At 33.0% G+C, this 27927-nt stretch overlaps 1 protein-coding gene across 10 annotated transcripts in view; it reads left to right on the top strand.

The window, feature by feature from the left end:
• Positions 1–27927, top strand: part of Rbp6 (RNA-binding protein 6) — a 410061-nt gene that overhangs the window by 339909 nt on the left and 42225 nt on the right. For all 10 annotated transcript variants that reach the window (XR_016192063.1, XR_016192064.1, XR_016192061.1 and 7 more), the window contains 3 exons: positions 8247–8329; positions 22171–22255; positions 27056–27088. Coding sequence is in view for 6 of the 10 variants with exons in the window: in XM_089229288.1 (XP_089085414.1) it covers positions 8247–8329; positions 22171–22255; positions 27056–27088 (201 nt within the window). In the remaining 4 variants the exon portion in view is untranslated. The remainder of the gene's footprint in view (positions 1–8246; positions 8330–22170; positions 22256–27055; positions 27089–27927) is intronic.

Genomic DNA, 27927 nt, shown 5'->3' on the forward strand with positions numbered 1-27927 from the left:
GTTCGAGTATGTAACGGAACTCAACATAATATCCTACTACATACGAATGAACGTAATTCCTGGAATTCGTTTAAATGGTTTTGCGGAATTCCAGATCCGGGGCCAACCTAACATTAATTTATATACGACGTGCGCGCCGGTTTCGACGAATATACGCAGTTGCATGGATGCGACGTTTCTCGGTCAGAAGAAAAAAACCTACACACGATCCATATAGTTTAACGGTGCGCGTGAGACGACTGCCGTTCGGTTATCGTTGGGGAGGTATTTTATTTTCATTTTTATTTTACCTGGACCACTGCAGAATATTCGTTGCCGATTTTTTTATGGTTAATGCCATGTCGAGATGACACGCAGATAAAACAACCGTAAAATCAAATTCGATATTCGAATCGGATCGATGGTCGCGCCAACAGACGGATTAATAAAACCACGCGGGTGTCGTGTGCATAAAAAATCGGTCGGGCCCGCTAACTTTAATTCCGACTTTGTAGCCACGCGCATCCCTGAATATTTAATTCGGTTTATGCTCTTATACAGTGTTTATTTCTGTGTGTTTTTTTTTTTACGACTGAAAATTCCGTGTCACACCAGGAACGTTTTATTTCAATACATATATATATATATGTATAATACCTCTCGCGTGTATATTATTATTTCCTCTCGTATTTATATAAACCTTACAGACTCTATAAAACACAAAACCCCACGTTCCTTGTCATCTTCACCAGAAAAGCCAATAAAAACCTCTGTCGCCCGCTGCGTCCCTTCCGCACAGAACTCCTAAAGTCGCTCTCTTAACGCTTCGTCGTGCAACTGACATCCACAACTTTGATTCTTACCCCTAAATAATTGCCCTCACACCGCATTTTCATCCCTTATCTTTTTGATGGCATTATAAAAATGAAAAAAAAAACCATAAAATATAAATTCATAAATCAACAATTCACCGCGATTGTACTCTAATAGACTCATCGCATTGAAAATTATAAATTCGTTGTACCGAGATAATATAATATTTTTCATTTATATCGTATAATTTTATCATTTATCATCGATCAATATGTTTGGTGGGGGTTTACCATCTCACTTCTATTTCAGTGTTCATCTTTCATCCTTTCACACATTTTTTCCAAATAACGCATCATATTATTTTATATAATATGTGAATTTGTAATTTCAAATCATAACAAAGCCAATCATAAACAATCGTGTTATTATATCATGAGTTTTTCATAAAATTAATAAATTACAATAATGTTTCCTACAACTGCATTATGGTTTGTAGTAAGTAAAACTTTAAATTTATTTAAGAAAAGTTTTTTTTTAAAGTATAAATTGTAAATCTATAACACGTTCTTTGATATAGCTCTATTTTTTTAGCGTCATAATAACTCCACGAGTTTAAATCTGTCAATTTAATAATTGGATACGTTCTTGTAACACGTATGTGGTTGTTACTTTAAAGTATTTTGTTTTACATTTATGTTTTTGTCACGATTTCACACTTTTCGCAAAGCCGTGTTCGCCGAGCGTTTATTGCGACGAAATCGTTGTATATATCGTTCTTTTCGTTCGGTTTAATGGGATATTGTGCACGAACACTGGTATTATCGCCAAAAAGATCGATTCCGCACTTTTAAAAACGTTTTAAATTGTTTTGATATGCACGTCGTGTTTTGTGAACATTGCGATGAATGCAACAAATAAGTGAAACGTAATAATTTTAACATTCGTGTAGGTATACTTGATACTTGTACATAATATAAATATATATATACATCGTCAATGGTTGATTTCGAATTTGGTGCATCTACAGCAGCTCCACATTATAATATTATAAATAAATATGTTTGTATTATAATAGTGTGCGTTATGGGTGCGCGTGAACTTTCAGATGATAATATAACACGTCTTATATGCATCCCGCGTTTCTTTAAAAAGGTTCTAAGACACCATTTCGAGTATAAAAACACTGACATTCAACACACACATTGTACACATATACCCTCGAGAGCAATATAATATAGGCGTGTTGTACGTCTCGCGCCCCGTTACCCCTCTTCGACGGAATATCTCTAATTGGGCCATCCGAATGTAAAACACGGACTCGGCACGCCAAGCACTCATCCGGCCGTTATTTAAATTGCCCGACAGTGTACACACACGCGTGCGCTTAACGGCGATTCCCGTAGGGTATATGTTGGCATGGGGAATGGCATTTGCGATGACTGTGCGGTCGTTAAGGATATATATATAATATTAAATATATATATATATAATATGTATATAATTATATATTATAGTTATGTACGCTTACTTGAAAGCCGATGTTAGTAGCTGTATGCTATATACATATATAACACTCACACGCTCGCAATTTATACAGCCGCGATGTTTTATTTAAAAGGTTGCGATTAAAAACACGGCCGTCGACAACTACTACGGTACATATATATATATATATATATACATATGGTTACTACCACGTTTACAACGCCATCAACTATACCCATAGAATAATAATAATAATATATCAGTACCTATATACGTTTAATAAACGTGTACAGCGCGGTCGGGGTAGTAGAAATAATAATTATCACGCACACTCGTCCGGCACGAAACGACGCGGCCGCCACCCCCTAAATAAGCACCCCGGACTTTTCCGAAAAATTCGGTCCGCGTGCTGCCAAACGACGATCGGTGTTTGGTGGGGTGGTGGTTGGGGGGTCGGAAAGTGGGTGTCCGGTGGAAGTAGCGGAGAGCGTGCTATCGTCGTTTCCTGGGGACCCGAACGTTCGTGCGTAACACGTTCGCGTTTACGAAATCTTTATACCGTGACCGACGTATAGTATACGCGTAATATATTATAGGTATATATCATATTAATTTGTAATATGTGCAGTGTGCACCTGTGCGGTGTATTATAATATATTATTTAGTAGTGTACATTATTGCGAGTTACGACCGTACGCGAACCCCTTAGAAACTTATGCGAACAATCGGTACCTATTATTATTATTAACGTTATTATTTTGGGTATCTGTTTCCGTCGTCGTGTGCCCGTATAAAATTCGGTAGGGTATCTCGTGATTGGGTGGGAGGGGGGACGATTAGATTGGGTCGGGGGCGTTTATATTCGCTCGGAAACCCATATCGTATTCGCCGTGAAATCGAAAACCTCCGGAGCGCAACTCATCATATATTATTATTATAACGATGAAATATCATCGTGATGCGTTTTTCACGATTTATCGAATTTTAATATGCATATATTTTACGAACGTGGTTCTATCGTTACTAAAATCCAAATTATTTATGTGATTGGTATGATACGTAAAATAAAAACCTCACATGGCTCTCTGTTTTAGATTAAAAAAATATGATCATTCTGTTTATTGAATTGTTGATCCTCTCATCGACCGATGAGAAACCATGCTCAGTCAGATACGGTTATTTTTCACAAACGGTGCAATATATAGAAATAAATGTGTGTTCATTATATTTATATACATCGTGCTATATAATGCAGAATAATAGAAGAACTTTGAGAAAATTATTTTCCTCCTTCTCGGTGGCTCTATTGAAATTTCGTAGTTTCGTGTTTTGTTTTTGGTCTTTGTCGTCCACTTATTATACCGCTTTCCGCTGCTACCAGCGTCCATCATTGGCTAACACCACAGCCACCTTCACTATAAATAGGTACTTTACTACCACTACCCCTTCTAAGTGCTAAACGCTCTCATTAAAACTGCGAGCGTAGTTGCGTCCATTGTCCCAGACGGTTAATTCTTCGACTTTTATTACCACGACCTCGACCCATGTACCTTATACTTATATATATGCGCAAGTAGTTTATTTTCATCAGTTCAGACGATTAATTGGCGTCATTTACCTCCCGCATTGAATCTCTCGAATAATCTCCGTCCGGTCCGTTTCATCTCCACCCCGCCCCCGTAAACCTACCCTGTCCACTTGCACTTAACTGAACACAATGACGGACCGCTGCCACTTTTTCAAATACCACCAAAGACGCTTAAATTCGGAGTGCGACGGACATCAGACTGTGTTTTATGAATACGCATAGGTACCTATATAATTACTGTATTGTGATAAAAAGTTGCCACCCGTTGCTGGTTTCTGAACTGGAAGAAAAAAGGTACCTATATAACGCGCTTACCCGTATAATATAATGCAGGTGATTTTTTTTTATAATCGCCAGGCATTTCTTGCTTAGTTTATGTAATAATCGTTTCGTCAGTCGATTTTGTGCGTCTATATAGTGTCGAACGCTCGTTGCCATTAACGTATTTGCAAACAAATTAAAACAAAAACGCATACAAATTTACCGAAAACATCTTTGCATACGTCTAATGTTAAAATATATATATTTGTTCTAGTAGATAATTCTTCACTTGGAATGCCTATCTAGAGTCGGTGCCCATATATAAAATTATAATTAATAACATGTAAAAAGTAAACATAATTATTCTTTTATTAAAATAATACTGTCGTTTCTTACTGGTGGACTAGTAGATATCATAATATTTAGTATCATATTATATAATATAATAGTATATTTATTTAAGATTTTTTCACATGCATCAAAATTATCGAAAATCGTTTATTATTTCGTGTTTTACCTCGTTGATTTAATAAAAATCCGTATTATAATATTATCTCATTAGATATTTAAATTTTAAATATTTTTATTGAGTCATGTGTAAAATAATTGTACATGGAAATAGTATTTGTTATAAACTTATAAATTATTACCAAGTCAGCAATTAATAATGTATATCAGGTATATATTTGTACATGAAAGATAACGGTGTAATGTAGCATAATACATTATAATATTATTTCAAGTTATGCGTGTGATATAATTTATCACACATGTTTGACCTATACAGATATTATTGTTAGGCATAAAATATAATTCGATCGGGTTTGTTTTCAGAATGAACATTTTTGTCTATATTTATAGGTAGGTACATGGCTGTATAGTGTATATATATATATATATATATATATATATATATATATATATATATATATATATATATATATATATATATAAATAAGTACATAATATTATGTTATACTTTTAAAACTTAATACCGTAAATTATGTACTTATGGTTAAAAACTTCTTAATTGCTTTAGTATTGTTAGTTAATAAATTAAAAGAGAGTAATGAAGTTCTTAGCCATGGAATCAACGCTTGGTTGAGCCCTGTGTTTCTAGTGCATAATTTCCCGTTCACGTTCCACGGAAAAAATTCTTGCGTCGGTAATGGGTAAAGTATAATATTGAAAGAAACTTACACTTCATATATATTTTTTTTTTGCACCGTTCGAAAGCCCCTAAGAATGGTTTCAATGAGTGTTTAATATCCTTTAGAGCGAAACTTTTAACTAGTGCCTCGTATGACGTCTGGATCAATTTTAATCCGAAACGAATTGCGTCAAAAACCAAATAAAATGAAAATCCTTTGAGTTTTTCTTTTCATTTATTCTTTTAATAAAATCCTTTGAGACTATCGCAACAAATCGTTTGTCGGAAAACTCTTTACAAATGCAAGCCTGAAATATTACATACAACGCGCTTTTTCATGTGTAAAAATAAACATTTTATGTGTAATGAAATTTTTTTAAATGTGATCCCTTTATCTTTATTCACAGTTCAATAATTACGATTATGAAATTGTATGATACTACATTATATTAATGGAATACGTTTCAGACAACGGTGGAGATATATATTTTTTCCTCCCTTGTGATTTGAATATCTTTTTAATTTCCACTTTACCTGCAGAACGACTTTAAATTCACTGTTCTATAGCTATATTGCTATATAGATTTATTTGAAGGTAATATATTTTTATATTTATATCTTGTAAACTCACGTATGTTTGTTTTATCCGGCAATCGTATTTTCTTCAGCCATTATTGCCATTAATATGGAAACATATAATATAATACGTTAAACGATCGAAAGAGTAGCATTAACCTCAAAGGTTTGTCTGTACATTCGCTGTATAATAATAATTTGTTAAACGGAAACGGTAAAATATAACAAACCAAAGAAAACGACACGTTCACGGTATTATAATTATAATAACATATTGTGCAGATAAAAATCAATGTGATTGCAACATCGAGTGATATGTGGACCCGTTACCAAATCAGTGTGTGAGTGTGTGTGTGTGTGTTGTGGGAGGGGTGCTCATTTGACAATTGACATAAAGGTACATTAGTGTTCCAACTAAATATTCGAATGATTTTGTGTATAATTTATAACACAATATTATAATCGTGCTTCGAATGTATCATAACAGTATGCTTTTTTTTTAAAACCGGGTAGAATCATGACAGTATGCTATACTTACACGTTTGATCACTCTAAATTTTTGTAAAACAACAATAGAAACAAATTAGCGTTTTCTCTTAGACGTCTATTCAAATAAAATATATAATATGTGTGCTGTAAGTGATATAGGGGTATGAGCATTAAACACGAAAAATTGTAAGAGGAGGGTGTGGCAGGCAGTACGTAAAACCTAATTGCATTTGGAACCGATCCAAGTATACGAAGAAACGCGGGTGCGAGAACTCCATGCTCCGTGACTGACTAATAACAAGTTTTGTCTATTGGTTAACGAGGTTATGGTGCAAAACGAGATTAGCTAAATAAGTTTAATTATTGCCGAAACTTGGTCGCCGTATTTGCGTACGTTTGTTCTGCATAACGATGGCGTCGATGCGTTTAGACGGCTTTGCGATTCATAGCACAAACCGCTATTCCAAGATATTAATAATAATGAGTAATGAGACACTGAATACGTTAGTTAAATTTGATAATCAAAATCATTAAAACCTGAAAGATATCTTGTATTTTATGTGAAATAATGCAATATTGCATCATAAATTTGGTCGAAGCGTCAATTTAAGTGGGTATCTATTTTTATTAATTTTTTTATCAGATTAATTAATGTTTTGTACTTATCTCAACATAATAAAATATTTTAATAAAAGTATTATTTAGTATAAACATGTAACGCGGAACTTAATAAGTTTAATTTTTATAACCAATAACGGTATTTTATTTTTAATGTGTTGTAAATAATTGTGGCCCATAATAAAGTACAATATTTTATCAGCAATAGTTATTTTAATACTTTTAACGGCGTGAGAGGTGTGAATATAAAGTCGTCGTCGTGTTCAAATTGTATTATTTTATATACCACCGGAGTCTCGATCGAACTTCAACCATCGTAGTAATTACAAAAAAATAGTTTTATTCACTATTGTTTTTATTTACAATATATTTTTAGTTTTGAAAACATTTTTGTGTAAATATTTCATTAGTTGAAGTAATAAAATTACATTAATACGTCGTCCAAGGTAGGTACGAAAATAACATACCGCATTCCGTACATAATAATTATATCGTACTATTAAGCATAGCAACCGCGTGTTTTTTACTAAACATATAATAGCACCGCGTCCCAATGCCGCTGCACCGCGTACGCAGCTCTTAACGCGGATAATATAAGCCACTTAGCTAATTTGCATCGAACGCGAAGGGTCGCAGTATTCGTGACTTAATTTATATAGTGTATAACGACAATTCAATTAACCACTTTATCGTCAAGTCAATGTAGTGGGAATACAACGAGAAACCGAGATTACTGCCATTCGTATATATTATTATAATATGATATGCTTCGGTGCTGTAAAATTGGAATAATTAATTAATATCGATTATTGTAATTAATATTATTACTGCTTACGATTAATACTGTAGTGTAGCGCGCAACTTTTGAGGTATTGCAGTGATTCACCCGAATCCGATCCAATTGTCCGTCGTCCACGTTATATGTTAGTGTGAGTACTTGTATGGAAATGTAATAATATTAAAGCTCCCCCTTTTTATGGTTAGTTTTTTTACCTTTCAAAATATTTGTACAGAGTATTATGTACGAAGGCTTTCTTTTCCTTTACAGTGTTATTGATATGCTAAAATTACAAATTAATAACGTCCATTACAGTCTTGGTGTATTTATGAACCACGCGTACTGAACATTCTTGTTATTATTTACATTTACCTCACCTACCACCCTGTATTCTAATTTACTGTTAGTCAACCATTATTAATGCTCATTCAACGTGTTACCTATGTATGCAATAAACATGACGTAAAAAATATTATGTGTTTACTAAGTATATCAATTTTTTTTTACAGGTTTTGGTTTCGTGACTTTCCATTCGGAAGACGTAGTAGATAAAGTCTGCGAAATACATTTCCACGAAATCAACAGTAAAATGGTGAGTTGTCTATTTATACTACAATGTCATAATAATAATATTAAAAATACAAATTTAATCCCTCATTTTATTTTTGCTTCTTCTTGTTTTTTTTTTCTATCATTCTATCAGCATACTGAACGAGGCAATCTTATTAGATGTAAAAATGTTTGATTAGTACAGTATAGGAACTTTATTGACTTACATACTTCTACGCATTTATATTATTGTATAAGTAACATGCAACTATCTGGATTTAAATTAATTATATTACATAACTGCTGTTCGACAATAAATTCATAATATATTTAAATACATATTAAATATGAGTACATTTTTTTTATTCAGATAAAATATATTATCTTCTCAAAGCCGTATAATATCTGTAATATAATTTAATGTAATGGAAATATTATAATAATACCGTAGATTGTCTTTTTCATTATCATCCGCATTTCTAATATTGTATCTTATCATCATATCTTAATTTTACCCGGGTGGAAGGTATTAAATAGCACATTAGCGCAGAAACAAAACGCTGATTACATACGCATTAGGATGGCATAATATAATACAGGGCGACTCATTTTCTACGTCACTGATGAACGATATAATAACACCCTAATATTAGGGCATGTGATGATCAGTTTGCACGACGATGTTTTATCATAAAACTCGTTTTTTGAGATTTCGATATTTTACGTAATAAAATCATAAAAAAGTGTTAATATTAGGTAATTCAAATTATACAAAATTTCCATGTGTGGATTGGTACCATTAAATTATGTATAAATTTGTTAACAAAATGTCATGTCACTTGTATATTATATAATCGCAGGTTATTATAGCTTTGCTCAGTATCTAAAATAACCGAGTATAGGTACACGATATACATCACTATACGTTGCGCGCCGCTTTTTATTCATTATATACTACATACATATTTCAGACTTAATTGCGCATTCGGAGAATTGAATACATAGGTATGACAAAATACCTACAGAGTGTAATTTGTTAGTAGGTTTTTTTTCGTATTTTCCGGTTTCCGTTCTCTTTGAATGAATATTATTCCACGAAGAACCCGACAAGCGTGTATTGTACTTGGTTGTGTATAGTCAATACGTAGGTGGAATATAATTTACCGTTCATAATAATACGTTTGCTTTTGTACCACTGGGATGTTAAAGTAAAAAATATCTTCTTGGGTGCAGAATATTGAGTCGTCGTAGTGGGTATCTTCATCCACAGTATAGTACACCTGAGTTTTGAAATAATTGTTCTCGTGGTTCCACGCGGAAAAGATAAAACGAACTGCATATTGCATAGCGTCTGTTGAATAATAAAATTGCACTTTTCCAAACACCAGAACCCTCGACAATAATGTTTGGCGACAACACGTCATGTTCTATTGTTCTCTCTATAGACGTCTATGATGCATGTATACATAAGCACATGTCCGCAGAAATAAAATTTTTTATTTTCCATAAAAAAAACCTCAAATAACAATGTATGCGCACGCACGATCCGATTAAATATATTTTCTATTAGCCATCATTCGTAACGTTACGGGGGAACAGTTATCTTTACATTACAGAGAATTCGTACATATATGATATAATATATAAATGTATATATACGCACGGTCTCTCCTATCTACATCGGTAGTCGTCTTTCAGACAAATACGAGAGCCATTTCGAATTATAATATGACATAATGTAATCCATTTTGAAAATTGTTTCATGTCCGGTACCACACAAATCCTATACCATTATATAACGCATATATATACATGTATTGCATCTAAATATCCGATTGATGTGTGACGGCTGTGGTAGTGGTGGTTTTGATAGAACTCCGATACGCACTACCAATGCAAAGTAGTCTTTCTCCTATACCCCGTTATTGACTTTGGGTTAAATAGAGGCAATACAGACGGAATGAAATGCAATTGAGAGAAGTTTAAAATCATTTTTTTGTGATCGCGTATAATATATAACATGATGGAGAAAAATCTTGTGCATATTTTTTAATGTAATATTATATTATATACATAAAACTACTTGAACCTGATGTCAGAGCACTGGTTAGTGGTTACAGTTTTTCTCTATATGTTTTCTTTCAAAACTAAATTCTCCATACATTGTCGTCGATGGAGAATGCTCCCCATTTCTGGTGAAACCGTTCATCGCGTGTGTGGTGCATCTGGAGTTGAAAGAAAGTATCAAAAAATTAAAGCCAATGTACAATATTTTCCGTAACGAGTTATTAATGTGTAAGAGCATTAACCACGAAGATCGAGTACGGTCGCCACCGGATGGCTGTAATCTTCAGGAAAGGATTGTAACAACCCTTCGTGGTATTAGTGGAAAGCTAGTCGGTGAAGTTGTTGTCGTTTTTTGTTTTCGTTTTTTTTTAGTTTTTAGTTTGTTTTTTCCCCTGCCACCCCGTCACCCCGAGTCTCAGTGGAATAATTGTTTTAATCTCTACAAAACGGCATCCGTTTAAAGTGGCGTGAGGGGCAGTGACGACGCATGGCTGGACGTGGTACAGGGGGTGTTATGCATATTACACTCACACACACATACATACTCATGCATACCGTTGTGTCCAGGCTGGGCTAATGTGCGCTATTAATTGTTTTCCGGTAATTAATGTAATGTCTGGGCTTTAATGTTTTTCGAAGGGTTAATTTAATTTTACACCGCCGACGCCACCGATATGGTTGACTAGGTGCGCATTGCTGCAGGCCGATTGGATGAGGATCGTTGAACAAGTGGGGACGCGGAGAGACCTTATCGACGCGCCCCGATCGAGTTGAAATTAATTAATCTTCCCCGTTTGACACAACTCCCGACCATGTCTGATGCATATATAGGCATTTTATGTGCGCACATAAATATGCACGCGTATATTATACTCAAGCGAGACAATATAGCGTATGCAAAAATAAAAATAACTAAATTATTATTGTTTTTTTTTTTTTTGTTGTTTGTGCTAATGACTATAACCCTGTTTGGAGGGAATAAATATGATATACTATTATACTATAAAATATACATCGGGGGTGATGTATAGGTGTGTGAGTGTGAGTGTGTTGGCTTGTAATATTAAATGTACTGTTGACCTCGTATCCATTAGGCTGGGTGTCTTGTCTTCTATGAAATATATGGACCGCTCTAGTTATTTATAATCCAAGTAACTCTCATACATTTGAAACTTAAAAATTGTTGATTAATCTGGAAATAACGAATGTTTTTCAATGAATTAAAATAAGAACAACTTACGCACAGTTAAAACAAAAATAATTGACAGTGCTGAGATGAATTTTACGGCGAATCTAAATAATTGTAATACTCCTCACACTAATCGTCATCTATGATCATTTAGATAGATAGTACCTATTATGCAGTAAATTTTTTTATTTTTTTATGAATGTATCAAATGAAGTTAAAAAATATACACACGCTTAAAAGAAAATGACGACTTTAGAGACTGTATTTAGATGAACTGATTTTAAAATAATTATATAGACAATATACTGTCGATAGATAAATAATATTGTAATATTTTATTCCGTCCTTTGAACAATAGAATTCAATCATCAATCATGATCGTTTCTATATATTTCTGTTTTCGTTCAAACATTATCTTAATAATTTCTAGAAATCAACTGGAAAACTCCGAAAACTAGAAATAACGAAAATGAATGGTTTTAAAGAGGATCGATTTCTCAATGTAATAAATTATATCTTGATTAGATTTTGATTGAAAAACCACTTTTATAAAATATTCGTGACTAACTATAAGCATTATCAAATATAATTTAATTTAATTTTGGTACCTATTTATTTTTTATTTTCATTATAATAATGTTATTATATATTATGTGCTAGTATTGAGTTAAAAAAAAACTATGTCATTACGAATGATATTACTTATTTACAGAATATACACACATTTAATAGTAGTATTGGGATATCTCAAGTTGTTGTGTGCTATGGTAATGGAACAGTGCGTCGCGTGTTATAAGGTCCGCATATTATTGTACGACTGTTGTGGTATTGCAAAGGATTCGTGAACCGTAATATATGATATATATATCAATATATTACACGAATAATTGAACGGCTGTAGTAAAGTCGCCCATATCGTTTCAGAAGCACCGGAAGAGCCTTTATTAATAATGCATACGAGAGTTGCAAAACTCATTTAGAGGGGTAGATGGATATTGTTAGGATGGTTGCGTATAGTATTATGCATATAACATGTTGTATACATTCGAATGCAAAACTATAATTTTGGTAGGTATATATGTATTAATAAAATAATTATTCTAAAAAAGTATAAAATTTGTTCCAAATACCTGACCCAATCGATATCTGATTTGCAGTTTGTTTAGCAGATTTTGTTCGAACGTTTTTTTTGTCATAATCGACATTTATAAAAATGTTCAGTTACAAAAAATTGCCTAGTAAAATAATACATATATATTTTCAAAAATAATACGCAATCGGGCGGTCCGTTTCAGATTTGAAAATGATCGGCGCGAGTGACTAATAAAATGTTCCCATAAATATTGTACTCGGAAAATATAAATCTTAGCTGTTCTATAATAATGAACCGTGCTTGGCTGTCCATTTAGTTCCACTACGTAATAATAATAATAAAAATAATAGTAATAATTGTAAACGACTATGGAACGTCGTTCAATGGATACGATAAGCGTCTTTATCGCACTCGGTCCTTTGTTTTTCTCATTTGCTTGCGTTGTGATAGTCATAATATATACAATAGCACACGAGCTGTGAAAACAAAACGGGACGAACATAATGGGTTGCACGTGTGTTTATGTGTGGGTGTAAGGGGATTGAGGGAAAGAGTTCAGAATTAAGGATACAGGTCTCTATGTCCGCAGTAGTTAAGCTCCATGTCCCCGGCATCCCCACTTTGAACTTTCGTAAAAAAACCCGGGGCGATCGTTTGTACTCTGTTTGTACCGGTTTGTACCGCAAAAATCGTCGTTTGTACCGAAAGCTGTAAAAAGTTACAAACGTTTTAAGTTGGGGGTGCTGGAGACATGCCAGCACCCCCACTTTGAGCTTTCGTAAAAAAAACCCGGGCGATCGTTTGTACTCTGTTTGTACCGGTTTGTACCGCAAAAATCGTCGTTTGTACCGAAAGCTGTAAAAAGTTACAAACGTTTTAAGTTGGGGGTGCTGGAGACATGCCAGCACCCCCACTTTGAGCTTTCGAAAAAAAAACCAGATCCATCGTTTGTACTCTGTTTGTACCGGTTTGTACCGCAAAAATCGTCGTTTGTACCGAAAGCTGCAAAAAGTTATTAACGTTTTAAGTTGGGGGTGCTGGAGACATGCCAGCACTCCCCACTTTGAGCTTTCGTAAAAAAAACATGGGCAGATCGTTTGTACTCTGTTTATACCGCAAAAGTCGTCGTTTGTACCGAAAGCTGTAAAAAGTCATAAAAGTTTCGGACACGACTACGGCATCCCCACTTTGAGGGTAGGCATAAAAATTCGGCCAAAATATAAGGATTGAGTGACTGTAAACTTAAAATACACTTATAGAATTATATTTGAAACAAAAATATAACAAAACCATTTAAAACCCATTGAAAAATAAACATTTTAAATTATTTGTTGCAAAATAAAAATAACAAATAATATATACAGGGTGCTTCTTTTAAGGGGGTACATTAATTATCTCGAAAAGTATTTACTTTTTTCAAAATATTTTTTACGTGGTTTATAGTTGTTAAAAAACCAACGTTTTTATTAAAAAATTATATTTTTAAATATTTTTTATCCTTATCATTTTTTAAGTTTTACTATATTTCAAAGCAGAATATATTTCTAAGTATTTTGATTCCTAAAAGTCGAATTTAGGACGAGTAGTTTATGAGTAATATGTAGGCTTAGGGACTTATAGCATTTGCATACTTTGTTTAATTATTGTTAAATATAGCAGAGTGCGAAATCAATTTATTTCTCGGTGCCACGATATCAGATCTAAAATTTGAATGTGCATATTTTTGCATATTTGATAAATTTTGCAGGAAAGTGCTTATTTTAACATTTTTATGCTTATTTTGCATATTTTGGCAATTTTTTTAAATTTCAAATTGAAAACTATAGATAGTTAACATGTTGAGTGCGGCACGAGTTGAACCGGGCGACTTAAAATGTACAAAAGGCAAAGCAGTCGTAAAGAAGTTAAACGACGTTTTAGGAAAAAATCCTGGTTACAAATCTTTATTAAAAATTTCAAAAATTTTAAGCGGTGAAGTTGAAGATATGGAAGGATTGCCTGAAGACTTGACAAGTAATGATCTGGTTTATTTTATGTATGCTCCAATGTCGTCTGTAGATGTCGAAAGAAGTTTTTCCGTCTATAAAAATTTACTATCAAGTAATCGTCGTAGATTCACGTTTGAAATCATCAGGAAATATCTTATTGTGCAATGCAATTTTCAAGGTAAAGAAATTAATAAAATAATAAGAATTAAAACATTTAAATATTTAAACATTATTTTATTTTTACTTTAGGATCGGAAGACACGGAAGAACACTAAAATTTAAACCAATGATCTTATAAAAATTCAATTTATTATATCATTTTCAATTCAAGTAATAATATTCTTATATAATATAAATTCTAATAAAATAAATATTTAATTTTATCACATATTTGTTATACCTATTTTTTGGGGGCCATATCTTAATACATAGGTATACGGTTATTTTTAGGTGCATATTTTAGAGCATATTTGGTCATTTTTTGGTGCATATTTGCATGCATATTTAGGTATTTTTTAGAGCTACAAGTCCCTAAGCCTATATATAAGTAATATATATACATATATATATATATATATATATATCTAACATAAAAATTAAAAATATTAATTTTTTCTAATAAATGATAAAAACATAAAGGTATCTAAAACTAGCATCTAATCGCTGTAAATTAACATTTTAAAATATTCTTTTGTAAATAAAACATAGCATTAAATTCCGTATTTTAACCCTTTCCCGCCCAATTTTTTTTTTTCAAATCTTTCGGAAAAAGTAATTTAATTCTTATCATAATAAATACAATAAAAACACGAGTAATATTAATCATATGTTAAAAACAGTGGTACCATTTGATAGAACATAAAATTGTTTATATTTAATGGGTCCATTTGGAGTCTTCGAACTATTGGTATTGGAATAACGTTTAAGAATACAATACGTAATCCAAATGGACCCAATGGGCTGGAAAGGGTAAGAAATAATAAGTTAATAAGTAACAAACAATAGTGATTTAATAAAATTGTTTTGATTTCATATAATATTATTTAAAGTTTTGAAAACCATTATCAAATAAAAAAAACGTTGTTACTTTGCTGTACAGAAGTTGTCGAGTGACAATGTATGTATTATTATTAAACTTGAATACAGTGTTAATAATTAAGTCACTTTTATTAATACGGTAATTTCGAAGTTTTATTAATATTCTTATTTCGAATGTTCATTTGAAGAATTTTGGAAATATTTGAACTTCAAACAATAATTAATCAAATTGCGCATATTATGTATTTTAATAATTGTTTAATGGCTGTAAGCGACCAACTTATGAAAACCTTTGTACCTATTACATTTTCAAGTATTTTAACTCAGCAATACAATATATATCAATATATTTTATAACAAAAAAATTGAATATTTCAAATACCTATAAATAGCTAAAAAAAATACAGAAATATTTTGAAAAGAAAATTATGTAAAGCTCATTTTTAAGCTAGGGATTCGAAATAGGTAATTTATTTTATTGATACGTTTTTTTTTTTTGCTTTGTTAAATTTTCATTCAGATTCTGGAGATTCTGTATGAATCTGCATAAGTTTGTCTTAGGTAAAGTCATTCAAAAATTATTAAAATAAATACGTGAAATTTATTTGTGTTTGAAGTTCAAATATTGACGAAATTTTATAATATATGAGAATTTGAAATTTAAATTTTACTAACAATCGTCAAAATTAAATTATTTATAAGAGAAACTTAATTATTAACAATGTAAAGGTAATAAAATTAAATACACTAATAATTTTTCTTCAGATAAGTACAATGCCGGTGTAGCAGCCTCTTAAAGAATTTAAAAATAAAATAAGATTATCAGTAGACTATACATAGTTAGGACTGTCACTGCACATCAGACTAGCAAACTAGTTCTTATCTGAACCTGTCAAAGAAAACCGATAATACGCAATTGTAATTACCATACACAAAGTACCGTATACAATACATAGAAAGGTACTGATCAAAGGTTCGTATTTTTTGACCAGTTCGGCAGGACTATTGTATTCGTTGGAACTCGTGACAATATCGTATAGCCAATCGAATACGATTGTTGTATATCAATATGTATATATATTATTTGTTATTTTTATTTTGCAACAAATAATTTAAAATGTTTATTTTTCAATGGGTTTTAAATGGTTTTGTTATAGTTTTGTGTCAAATATAATTCTATAAGTGAATTTTAAGTTTACAGTCACTCAATCCTCATTAAAATATAATACATTTTAAAACCAAGTACATTTGTTTTAATAATTGGGATATTACCAATTTCGTTTCATATTTTATTAATATCTTATAATTTTAGAGCCCCTTTTAAAAAAAAATTACGAAAAACAAATATTAAAATCGGAGGGGTTGCAAGACCAATGAACCTTCTACTCAAAGCTATATATCAATGGTGTTTAGAAAAACATTTTTCGAATTAACAAAAAATCAAAAAGTAACTAAGATCACAATAAATGTTGCGATAAGTGCGTAGGCTGAGTGGTGAAAGAGTCATATTTTGGCCGATTTTTTATGCCTACCCTCAAAGTGGGGATGCTGTAGTCGTGTCCGAAACTTTTATGACTTTTTACAGCTTTCGGTACAAACGACGACTTTTGCGGTATAAACAGAGTACAAACGATCTGCCCATGTTTTTTTTACGAAAGCTCAAAGTGGGGAGTGCTGGCATGTCTCCAGCACCCCCAACTTAAAACGTTTGTAACTTTTTACAGCTTTCGGTACAAACGACGATTTTTGCGGTACAAACCGGTACAAACAGAGTACAAACGATCGCCCGGGTTTTTTTTACGAAAGCTCAAAGTGGGGGTGCTGGCATGTCTCCAGCACCCCCAACTTAAAACGTTTGTAACTTTTTACAGCTTTCGGTACAAACGACGATTTTTGCGGTACAAACCGGTACAAACAGAGTACAAACGATCGCCCGGGTTTTTTTTACGAAAGCTCAAAGTGGGGGTGCTGGCATGTCTCCAGCACCCCCAACTTAAAACGTTTGTAACTTTTTACAGCTTTCGGTACAAACGACGATTTTTGCGGTACAAACCGGTACAAACAGAGTACAAACGATCGCCCCGGGTTTTTTTACGAAAGCTCAAAGTGGGGGTGCTGGCATGTCTCCAGCACCCCCAACTTAAAACGTTTGTAACTTTTTACAGCTTTTGGTACAAACGATGATTTTTGCGGTACAAACCGGTACAAACAGAGTACAAACGATCGCCCCGGGTTTTTTTACGAAAGTTCAAAGTGGGGATGCCGGGGACATGGACCTCAGTAGTTATCCGTATTTGAATAATATCTCAGAAATCGTGCTAAGTACCTATTAATATATATAACTATTAACTACTTATATATTTTGACGATTCTGTGCTTTTGAATTTTGTTTATCTATTCACATTTTTTAGGATAATGGAATTCGCATAGAATTTGATGAGTTGTGATGCTATGCATACAATGAATGTTGCAATATAGTTTTAGGGTCGATTGTACGAAGGGCCAAACATAAACTCCTACACGAATAATTTTTTTACCTGAATCATCATTAAATGTAAACTCCTACACCGAAAACCATTTAACATTTTTTTCTGAAAATCAAAGATACTATAATCTCCTACATGGACATTTTTGGAATTGAAAAGCTTAAAAAGCTAAAATTGATAATAATATAAAAATAATAAGTATATAAAATACAAGCACTAATAATAAATATGAATTTATACATAAACAAATACGAGGAGAAATTTTACGTTTAGAGTTAACCTCAAAAAATAAACGTAAATGATTATGACTATTGTTTTATTACATTTTTATCTATTTTTTTCAAACTATTTTTGTTTTAGGTTTTTACTTTTGTATAGTATTATGTATTTATGTTGCAGGAGTTAACACTATTTCTTATATCAGTTAACACTATATTTTATAGGAGTTCACATTATCTTTTACAGAAGTTAACACTATCTTTTTTAGGAGATTACATTACATTTGTAGGAGTTTACCATTCCCCACACGAAGTGGTACCGTAAAACAGGAGTGGCTTAATGAAAAAAAAATGGCATCCTAATACGATGTAGCCCATCGAACATTCATTATATTTTCTCTTAATGCACAAATATGTATGGTATATGATACGTCAAGAGAAATATAGAGGGAGTGAGAGACAAAGAAAGAGATTTCTTGAATAATGTGCTCATGTCACGTTCACGTATGATAGATGGCAGAGCCATATTATACGTATATTATATACAGTATGGGTACCTATGCCGTATACATATTATGGTTTGCTTGAATCGCGGTAGGTCTGTTATTAAAAGCTACCCGCAATAAAACATTTACTTTTAAAACCTCATTCCGACTGGAGGTTTTTATTTTATTTTATATTTTTTCGTTTTCATTTTACCGTTTCAGTGCGTCGGTTAACTTTCTTTTGAAATTATGATTTTCCCTTACTCCCACTCGTCACACTCGACGTCATTGCGTGTGTCCTCGATCCCAAAACGACCCTTCGCACTAGACACTATAGTATATAAGAACGTTTGCTCGTGTTGTACACTCTGAACCGCTTTGATATCGTGACGGTCGTTCGTATGTATAATGTGTTGAAGTGTGAGTGAATGTGTGTGTGCGTGTGTTTGTATTGCCAGAGCATCGGACGCGACGAGCACGCTTAACCATACATATTGTAGAGTAAACCGTACACTGCAGTATACCCTATTATAGGAAATAATCGGCTAGATCTAGAAGCACAATATAATATATTACTATGTGCATGGATGATAATATAATATTATTATTTGTAGACGCCCGATTGGTGGGTATAGTGGTTAAACAGAACGTGTAACGTTATTATTATCATCATCGCCACAATCATTCGCGTATTATAATGAATTATAGTCTGACAGTACTGTTATATATACGTGCATCTTTGTCGTGGGAGTATAGTAATAGTAAATATTTACTAATAAATATCTGGTACATATAATCATACAGGGTGATCCATGTTCCACTGGTTGCATGGAATTTTACAAGTAAATATACTTGCGTTTATAAGCGGCAAAATGTTACGATCGATTAATGTAGGTAATTAATATAGGTAAATTGTATACCTAGTTTAAATTTTAAATAGTGTCACATATCGCTACATTTTTTGCGAATAGCGATCATACCTATAGCGACCTGGAAAAAATTATTAAATATAATATATAGTAATATATAATTTGAAGGTTTTTTTTCTGCCAAAATGTAGTGTCATAATAATACTTCAAACCGTATAAAATCATTTTTACCCTTCAAAAACATAGATGCGTGACAATTTGTAGTATTGACTTAAAAACTTAGTGTTGCCTCACAAACGGAATCACCCAGTATACCTATAATAATATCATTTCAACAGTGTATATCAACACTATTATAAATTAATAATTATCTAGTGGTCACGTGGTAATGCCCTACTATTCGCAGTAGTGATGAAAGTAGACCAGGGGGTGGTGGTGTTAGCCAATGGGAATATATTTTACACTACAAACACGGGGAAGATAATCCGCAGTAAATTTAATTTGCTTCTACGATTCGAACATCGATGACGACGTGGTAGTCGTTGCCACCGAGTTAATAATGTCAATACTGTCTAGGTTTGGTTTCTCTTTCCCAACTGCCATCGTTCTGCTATTCTGCACGCTTCTCACTCAAGCACAATATATTATTTCAGATTCTCAGCGAACGACTCCTTGCCCATCCTACTCGTCGTGAGTGAATAATATTAATACCATTAAAAATAACGACGATCGTTATCGAGTCTGGTTTTACGGTGATCTCGACATTTTCATTCCATCGCATTCTGTCACGACATTAACAATTATAAGATATTATAAAGTCAATAATAATAAATAATAATAAACGCGAGACTTACACGAGCAGTACGATTAATGTATTAGACACTGATAGATGCGTTGCACACCATAGTAATATACAATATTACCTATATTTCATACGATTTTTTTTCCACTCTATAAGTCTATTAGCATTTATACGGGAAATCGTTTGGTATTCGTTGGCAGTCGTGCAAGGCGATGACTGTTACGGGCGGCATGCAGACGAATAATAACGAAAAATCGTCGCATCGATGATGAAAATAATAATATAATTACACAAATATCACTTCAAGTCAACCCATATTCAGTGCGTCATGATTATTTTTTTTTTTTTACTTCTATAAAATTACGTTAACGTTTGAACTTTACGGTGCTTGATGGGGATATATTATACGTAATCGCACGATGCTCGAAAATCCATTCACCGACCGTAAAAATGGTAATTGCAGTAACCCGTTTGTCGATAAATGCGCTCTGTGCTTGTATTATATATTATTATATGTCCTTTCTGGACGATATGTGAAAAATCAAAGGATTATGCATCATATAAATCGCAGCCGTTCTATAATAGTGTGATAACAAACACCGGTGAATTACTAATAATATGCAGTTATATACTGTGATAATCATATAGGTATATATTATGATCTATGCCATAAAATAACAATTGACAGCGCAGAATATTTGTGCACATGAATAATTATAATTAAAATGATAGGTGCTTAAATAATAATTAATAATCAATGCGTTATTAAAAGCGCTGCATTTATTTTAGCCGTAAATTGAAACAAACAATGCAAATTTAAATTCAATATTTTGTGTTAGAGATTTCAAACGTTATATGATATTTGTTATAATAATATTTCTAAAATTATATTGTTGCTACTTTTTTTCTAAAGTTGTATTGACAAACAGTCAAAGGCTTAACTTTATATCCATTTTGCTTGTACACTTTAAATCGATATATATAGTATGTTTTTATTGTTATTAATCATTCAGTCGTTCGTCATCGGTTACAGTGATCGGTCCCCTAAAAGCATCCATAATATCTTTCAAAATCACTCACTTCACGTGTATTCCCGTTCAGGGACAGGCAAGAACACATCATCACTCATTAATATACACTCAAAGTACTCTAGACGTAAATCATTTCAAATAAATGTATAGTTGGAATAATAATATATTACTCATATGCTTGGATATCGTAGTTATACGTCATAATATACATTAACATTTCGCATTGAAAATAATTTCATTTTACATTTTATGAATTACAATTCAATAAAAATATCCCAATGATGCCTAAGGTTATAATAAATATATATATATATTTGTTACGGGCAAAGTATACAATTTGGCATTTTATACATTGTCCGGACATTGGTAATATAATAATAAATATTGATATAATATGCATTTGGTATTACTCAAATAAATCGCATTGATTCTGCTGAGATGGATGATTTAGAACATAACATACTCCTCATGCAAACCCACGCATAGTGATGCTGGGTTGGGGAAAAAGACTACAGCTATACGGGGAAACAAATCTGTTTAGCTTATTTTCTAGTTTTAATTTTACTAATATGTTAACGACATGACAATTGAGTTTTAATTTTTCGTTCGTGTCCGCAGGTGGAGTGTAAAAAGGCGCAACCGAAGGAAGTGATGCTGCCGGCCAACCTGGCGAAAACGCGAGCAGCTGGCCGCGGGACTTACGGTGAGTTTATTGTTATGAAAAAACCTGGAGTGGGCTTGTGTGCCGCCAGTGGCGGGTCGCGCGTGTGCCATCACCACCATCATCACCATCGTCTGGTGGGTGGTTCACCGTCTGGCGCGCATCACCACCAACACCACGGTGTCGTCGGGGGCGCGGCTGGCGCTGTGTTGGGGGGTGGTGGCAGTGGCGTTGGCGTTGGCTTTGGCGGGGGAGGCGTGGGTGGCGGGGGCGGTGGTGGCGCGATGGTCGCGGCCACGCCAGCCACCGCGGCCATCGGCTACCGTTTCGCTCCGTACCCGCTGCCACAACAGTCGGTGGCCGCCGCCGCGGTGGCCGCCAGCCAGCAACAACAACAGCAGCAGCAGCAACTCCTCCTCCACCATAACCACCACCACCAGCACCAACAGCAGCAACACCAACAGCAATTGCACCAGCAACAGCACCACTTTCAGCAACAGCAACACCTTCACCACCACCTCCAGCAGCATCAGCCGGCGGCCGCGTCGCTCGTTCAGTTACCGATGATTGGAGCGATGCAGCAGGCGGCCGCGTGCAAACGTCTGCTGGCCGCCGCGGCCGCCGGCGTCCGATTGCCTGTATGCAACCCGCAGCCACAACAGCCACCCCCGCAGACGGTTGCGTTTAATTTCCCCGATGGTCTAGCGTTCGCCGTTCAGGGTGTGCCCGGCGCCGCCGATATTCCCGCCCTTTATCAGACCGCCACCATACCGATAACGTTTTAAACGAATGCGCTCCCCCACCCTTACCTGATTGTGAAATCAAAAATGTATACAAAGCCCACAACCCTTTTTTCGCTGCAAAAAACGACCCCTTTATTTTCCTCGATATAGTGAATTTGATCCACAGATATCCTTTTTGACTGAAGCACCAAACCAAACTCCCTAAGCCGATTACAACCTCAAATAAAAATGTAAATATTAAACGACGATCAAAACTGGTTTTCGTTATTATTGTGAGCTGTGTCCTACTTACAATATATATATATATATAGATATAGATATATATAGATACATATTTATAATAATAATAAAAGAAGATTATTATGTGTGCGATGGTATTATAATATTTTGTGCCAAATATGTGTTAATCCGGGAGAGCTTTGGGACTCTTGTAGCGAAAAAATACAAATATTTTTTCTTGCGGCCTATGTTTTACCGGTATCAAAATGGATGTGCTAGAACCGTAAGTTGACTATGTCTGATGTGGCCTGCTCTTGGTATTTGTTAATAAGTAATTGTTTTTTTTTAATTTTTTTGCTATTGTCAATATTAACCTAATTCCAGTAGCGTAGGTATTTATGTAATAATATCGTCGTTGTTGAATATTGTTTTCAACAATCGATTACATATAACATGTAATCATAATCAGTGGCGCACAGAAGTATTTTACGAACAGTACAGTTGAAAATAGTTAGTCACCCACCCTCTCAATTTTTTATTTAAAAAATATTTTTACTTATTAATATAACTATAGTTCAATGAGATTAATAATTATAAATTATAGTTTATGTTATACATTTATAAACTTCTCTGTGACACCTGCAGTAATATACAAACAACGCTTTGAGAACACATAATGCAGTTACAGCACTTGCTAACCTGCCTGGGCGCCACTGATTCATAATGACGAATCATTTACAAGTTTAGAATAGACAATTAATTATATATCCATCCAATATTAGAATATTATATTGTACCTATAAAAATTTATTATATTATATTATATTAAAACATTATACATAATATATTATATCTGTAGTATAGACAATATATATTATACATATTATTATTATCTTTTCGTGACGTTTTATGTATAAAAAAAAACAGTTATTGTAATTTAATTAATTATAATTTTGTAAACACTTAGTCAGTAGCTAGTGGTTTGACATCCCGTTTAGCTGTAACTCGTTTTTACGTTGAATTTTTGAATTTCCATTATAACAGTTATCAAAATATAACATATTTATATCGTACACACTCTAAAGAGTAAATATTCGATTCATTCTTCCAAAAAATTCTACCATATCACTTGATTACTTTTTATCAGTACCTATGTTTATCTATGTATTTAATAGTACCTAATATGTGTTTACCTATTTTTAAATACTGAAATCCTTTACATATCAAGTATTTTGAAAATTACCATTACCTAACGATTCACGCAACAATGTATCATAATATCATATGATAGTAAAATCGCACAATAGTCTAATATATTAAATTAGTGAGAGACTCGTTGTTTACGATGTAGGTAATATTATACGACGTTCTAAAATTGAACTGTTAAGTCTTCCACGCCACCGCACTTTTTCTATCTATTTGATAATAATTACAATATAATTATTTCGATAATTCGATACAATCTCAGATTATATAATATGATCTATTATTTTAAATTGTTTGAAATTATCTCCTCTTATCAAAATTGACTGATATTGATGAAATCGAAAAACAAAATAGATCGAAAAACTTGACGATTCGGGTTAAAAAGATTAAAAACTAACATTTTAAATGCGCACCTACAACTTTGTACCTACCACACATTATCTACATAGTGAGATGTAAGTAGTTGAATGTTCTACTATCTCGGCTCACGTTTTAATCTCAGCATGAATACGATGTATTATATTGTACTACCCACGTTATCGTTTGATTGTCTATTTTAAACAATTCGTTCCCACAGTATTATTTTTTGTATCAATATATATATAAGTCTCCCGTTTAAGTATTTATTTGTGTTATTTTTTTTTAGGCATTTATCATTATTTATTATTGTACATCTCGTTCAGTGAACAAAAAAAAAATAAATAAATGGTTATAGAACGATTTTTCTAAAATATGGATGTGAATAAAATGCATAGGTTTTGTGGCTTATATAAGACTCATGTGTGCCAATTTTTGTCGGTAATACGACAACCCATACACTACCCAAGCGCCTACTACTTATTCGGGTTTTCTTATTCTTATGTGTGTGTTTGTGTACAAGATATATAACGTGATTTTTATTAAAAAAAAATAAAATAAAAAAATCTCGCATAACGGACCAAACAGTTTGATGGGATTTTTTCATCATATTGTTCGACATTAATCGGCTTACGTTCTTCGAGGCATTATAAGCTCTTGCCAAAGTTCTGATCGGTATTCTTTAGACGCTTTAAAAAATATATAAACTATATTTTCCCCTTTGCCTACCCACTCGCCTCCCTAATAGATCGCGTAGGATGGATGTTATAGTTTCGCTTCACTGACAGCCCCGACTATGGGCCGGGCGCATCCGAACCATTAGTTTAGAGAGATTTCATAGCGACCGCAAAGCTAAATAAAAACGGAAAAAAAAAATTAGATTTTATTACTCCAGGTGCCAGAGGAGTAGATCTGCATGCGTATGGTATAATATGTAATATGTACCTATCACGTATTGACTGTGCACCCAAAAAATATATTAAGGATAATTTAATGAATTCAACGAAATATTGTTTTCATTCCCACCCCCTCACTTAAACGAGTGGCTGAAGCTTAATAATATAATATTGATGTTAATTTTTCTACTAGGAAAATATCAGTCTCCTACAAGATTCATAAATCTTATTTAAACTTAACATCAATAAAACAGTTCGTTTCTCTACGAAAATTTACCTTTAAAATGGAAAACGGTTGATGATAAATTTGTTTTTCGACCCAAGAATTTTGTGTGCAGGTGATAAAATAAAATAAAATTAGCATCTGTATATAAAATGAACCTTATTTTTTTTTTGAACATCACTTAATAAGCCACAAACTACGCATTTTACAACGATCCATTACGATGATAATATTGTTAAATCGATAGTCACAAACGAGTGTTGGTAATTTATATAATAAACAATGGTACATGATTTATATTATAAATAGCGTTATATTACTACCTACCTATATTACATTGTATTAGACAGAGGACGTTATAATTTTTTTATGCAGTTCTTCTGGATTAGTTTTGATTATGTTTAGTGGACATTTTCACTGTAATTATTACAACATACGTTCTATGATTAAATTATATTGTTTGTGTTTATAGATAGTGTTATTGATTATATTGTATTGCATCCCTATAAAAACGAGTCGAATCGAAAACTGCAGTATGTGTAATGGTTTCCAGTTCGACTGTACCTTAGTTACCAATTAATAAAACATTATATACATTGAAACGTGTCCATACGACCTCCGGTCATATTACAATCTTAACACGTATAGCTTTGTCATCCCGTTTTTATATTTATATTTATTTATTTTTTATTTATATACATTTAACTTCAGAATATTTTAAAAATTATTTTTTTTCTATTTTAGATATTTTATAATATTTTTCGTTCTTCGCAGAACATTAGACTTAGGTTTTTTCAACTATTATTACGTTCTTCAAAATTTAGTTAAAACTATAATTATTATTATACATACATATATACATATATGTAATACATAGTGTCTATTATAGTTTAGCTTAGTCCTGAAAGCTCTCACTCAAAATTAATTTATACGATTTCGAAACATAACTACCGCCGCGTGATCCTCCATAATACCGTCCCAAAAATTTGATTACAAAACCAAACGTTTCAAATGCACACGTTTAAATGGATCGATAAATTTTGCGATGAATGTTGTATTGACGAAACGAGTTATTTAATGTTCTTCACATAATATAATAATTGTATTGAATAATTGTGTAATGTTAAACCGATAATAATCGTATAGTTTATATTTTATTAAAATACTAATATGCGTGATTTTTTTTGATTTTTTTTAGATTTTATGTGGCCATTGGGGACCTTGCCTGACGGTGAGTACTGTTATTACTTTCAATAGATTTATACAAAGCAAATATGTACTTTTTTGTGTTTTCATCTCGCGTGTGCCATAATATCATAATATATTATTATTATTGTTAATATCATATCCTTGCAGTCTCTTTTTTACACCTGAATATAATTAATCGAACAAAGTTTAACGGGTGGTGGGGTTAGGGGTTGCTGTCCGATTTCAGCGTCATTAGTAACGTAATACGTCAAGGCTGATGTGTAACGTCGTTACAAAATAATAAACATTACCTCTACCCTCTGTACGCACAGAAACCATGACACAATAGAAAACCTATATATGATACATAGGCGAAGAGCCGATTGGTCGGATGATGATGGAGTTCCCGGTTGAGGAATGGTCGTAGGGGAAGGAAGTGTGTTTAGACAATGACAAATGGTCTCTCTCGCCCCTTACCAGCCATGAGTGGTGGGGATGGGAGAAGGGTGGTAAAATGAGGGACAAGCAGACTGGGTAAGGGGTGAATTGGTGTGGCTGGCTGACACTCACTGTTGAGTTCGCATAACAAATTATTCTAAGACACGACTAATTCCTTTATCGTGTCCGGCGTTCCCGTCGTCGTCGCAGTTCTCATTAATCCGTTCGATATGTATCGCGTCAAAACGATTCATTTTAATCATAATAATTTACAAACAAAATTATATTAATTTCGTCTGTCAGAACTATCTATATAATAGTATTTAGTGTAAATTGTACATACAATTTGAACTTTTAATTTTTGTTCAACGACAAAACGTTGTACGAAAATTCTATTTTGTGTCAAACAATCGCCGTGGTCCTTATCAGCCGATAAATAATTTA

The sequence above is a fragment of the Diuraphis noxia genome, unplaced genomic scaffold (assembly GCF_037042655.1).
Source record: "Diuraphis noxia isolate RWA-SAM2 unplaced genomic scaffold, SU_Dnox_SAM2 contig0005, whole genome shotgun sequence".
Taxonomy (NCBI): domain Eukaryota; kingdom Metazoa; phylum Arthropoda; class Insecta; order Hemiptera; family Aphididae; genus Diuraphis; species Diuraphis noxia.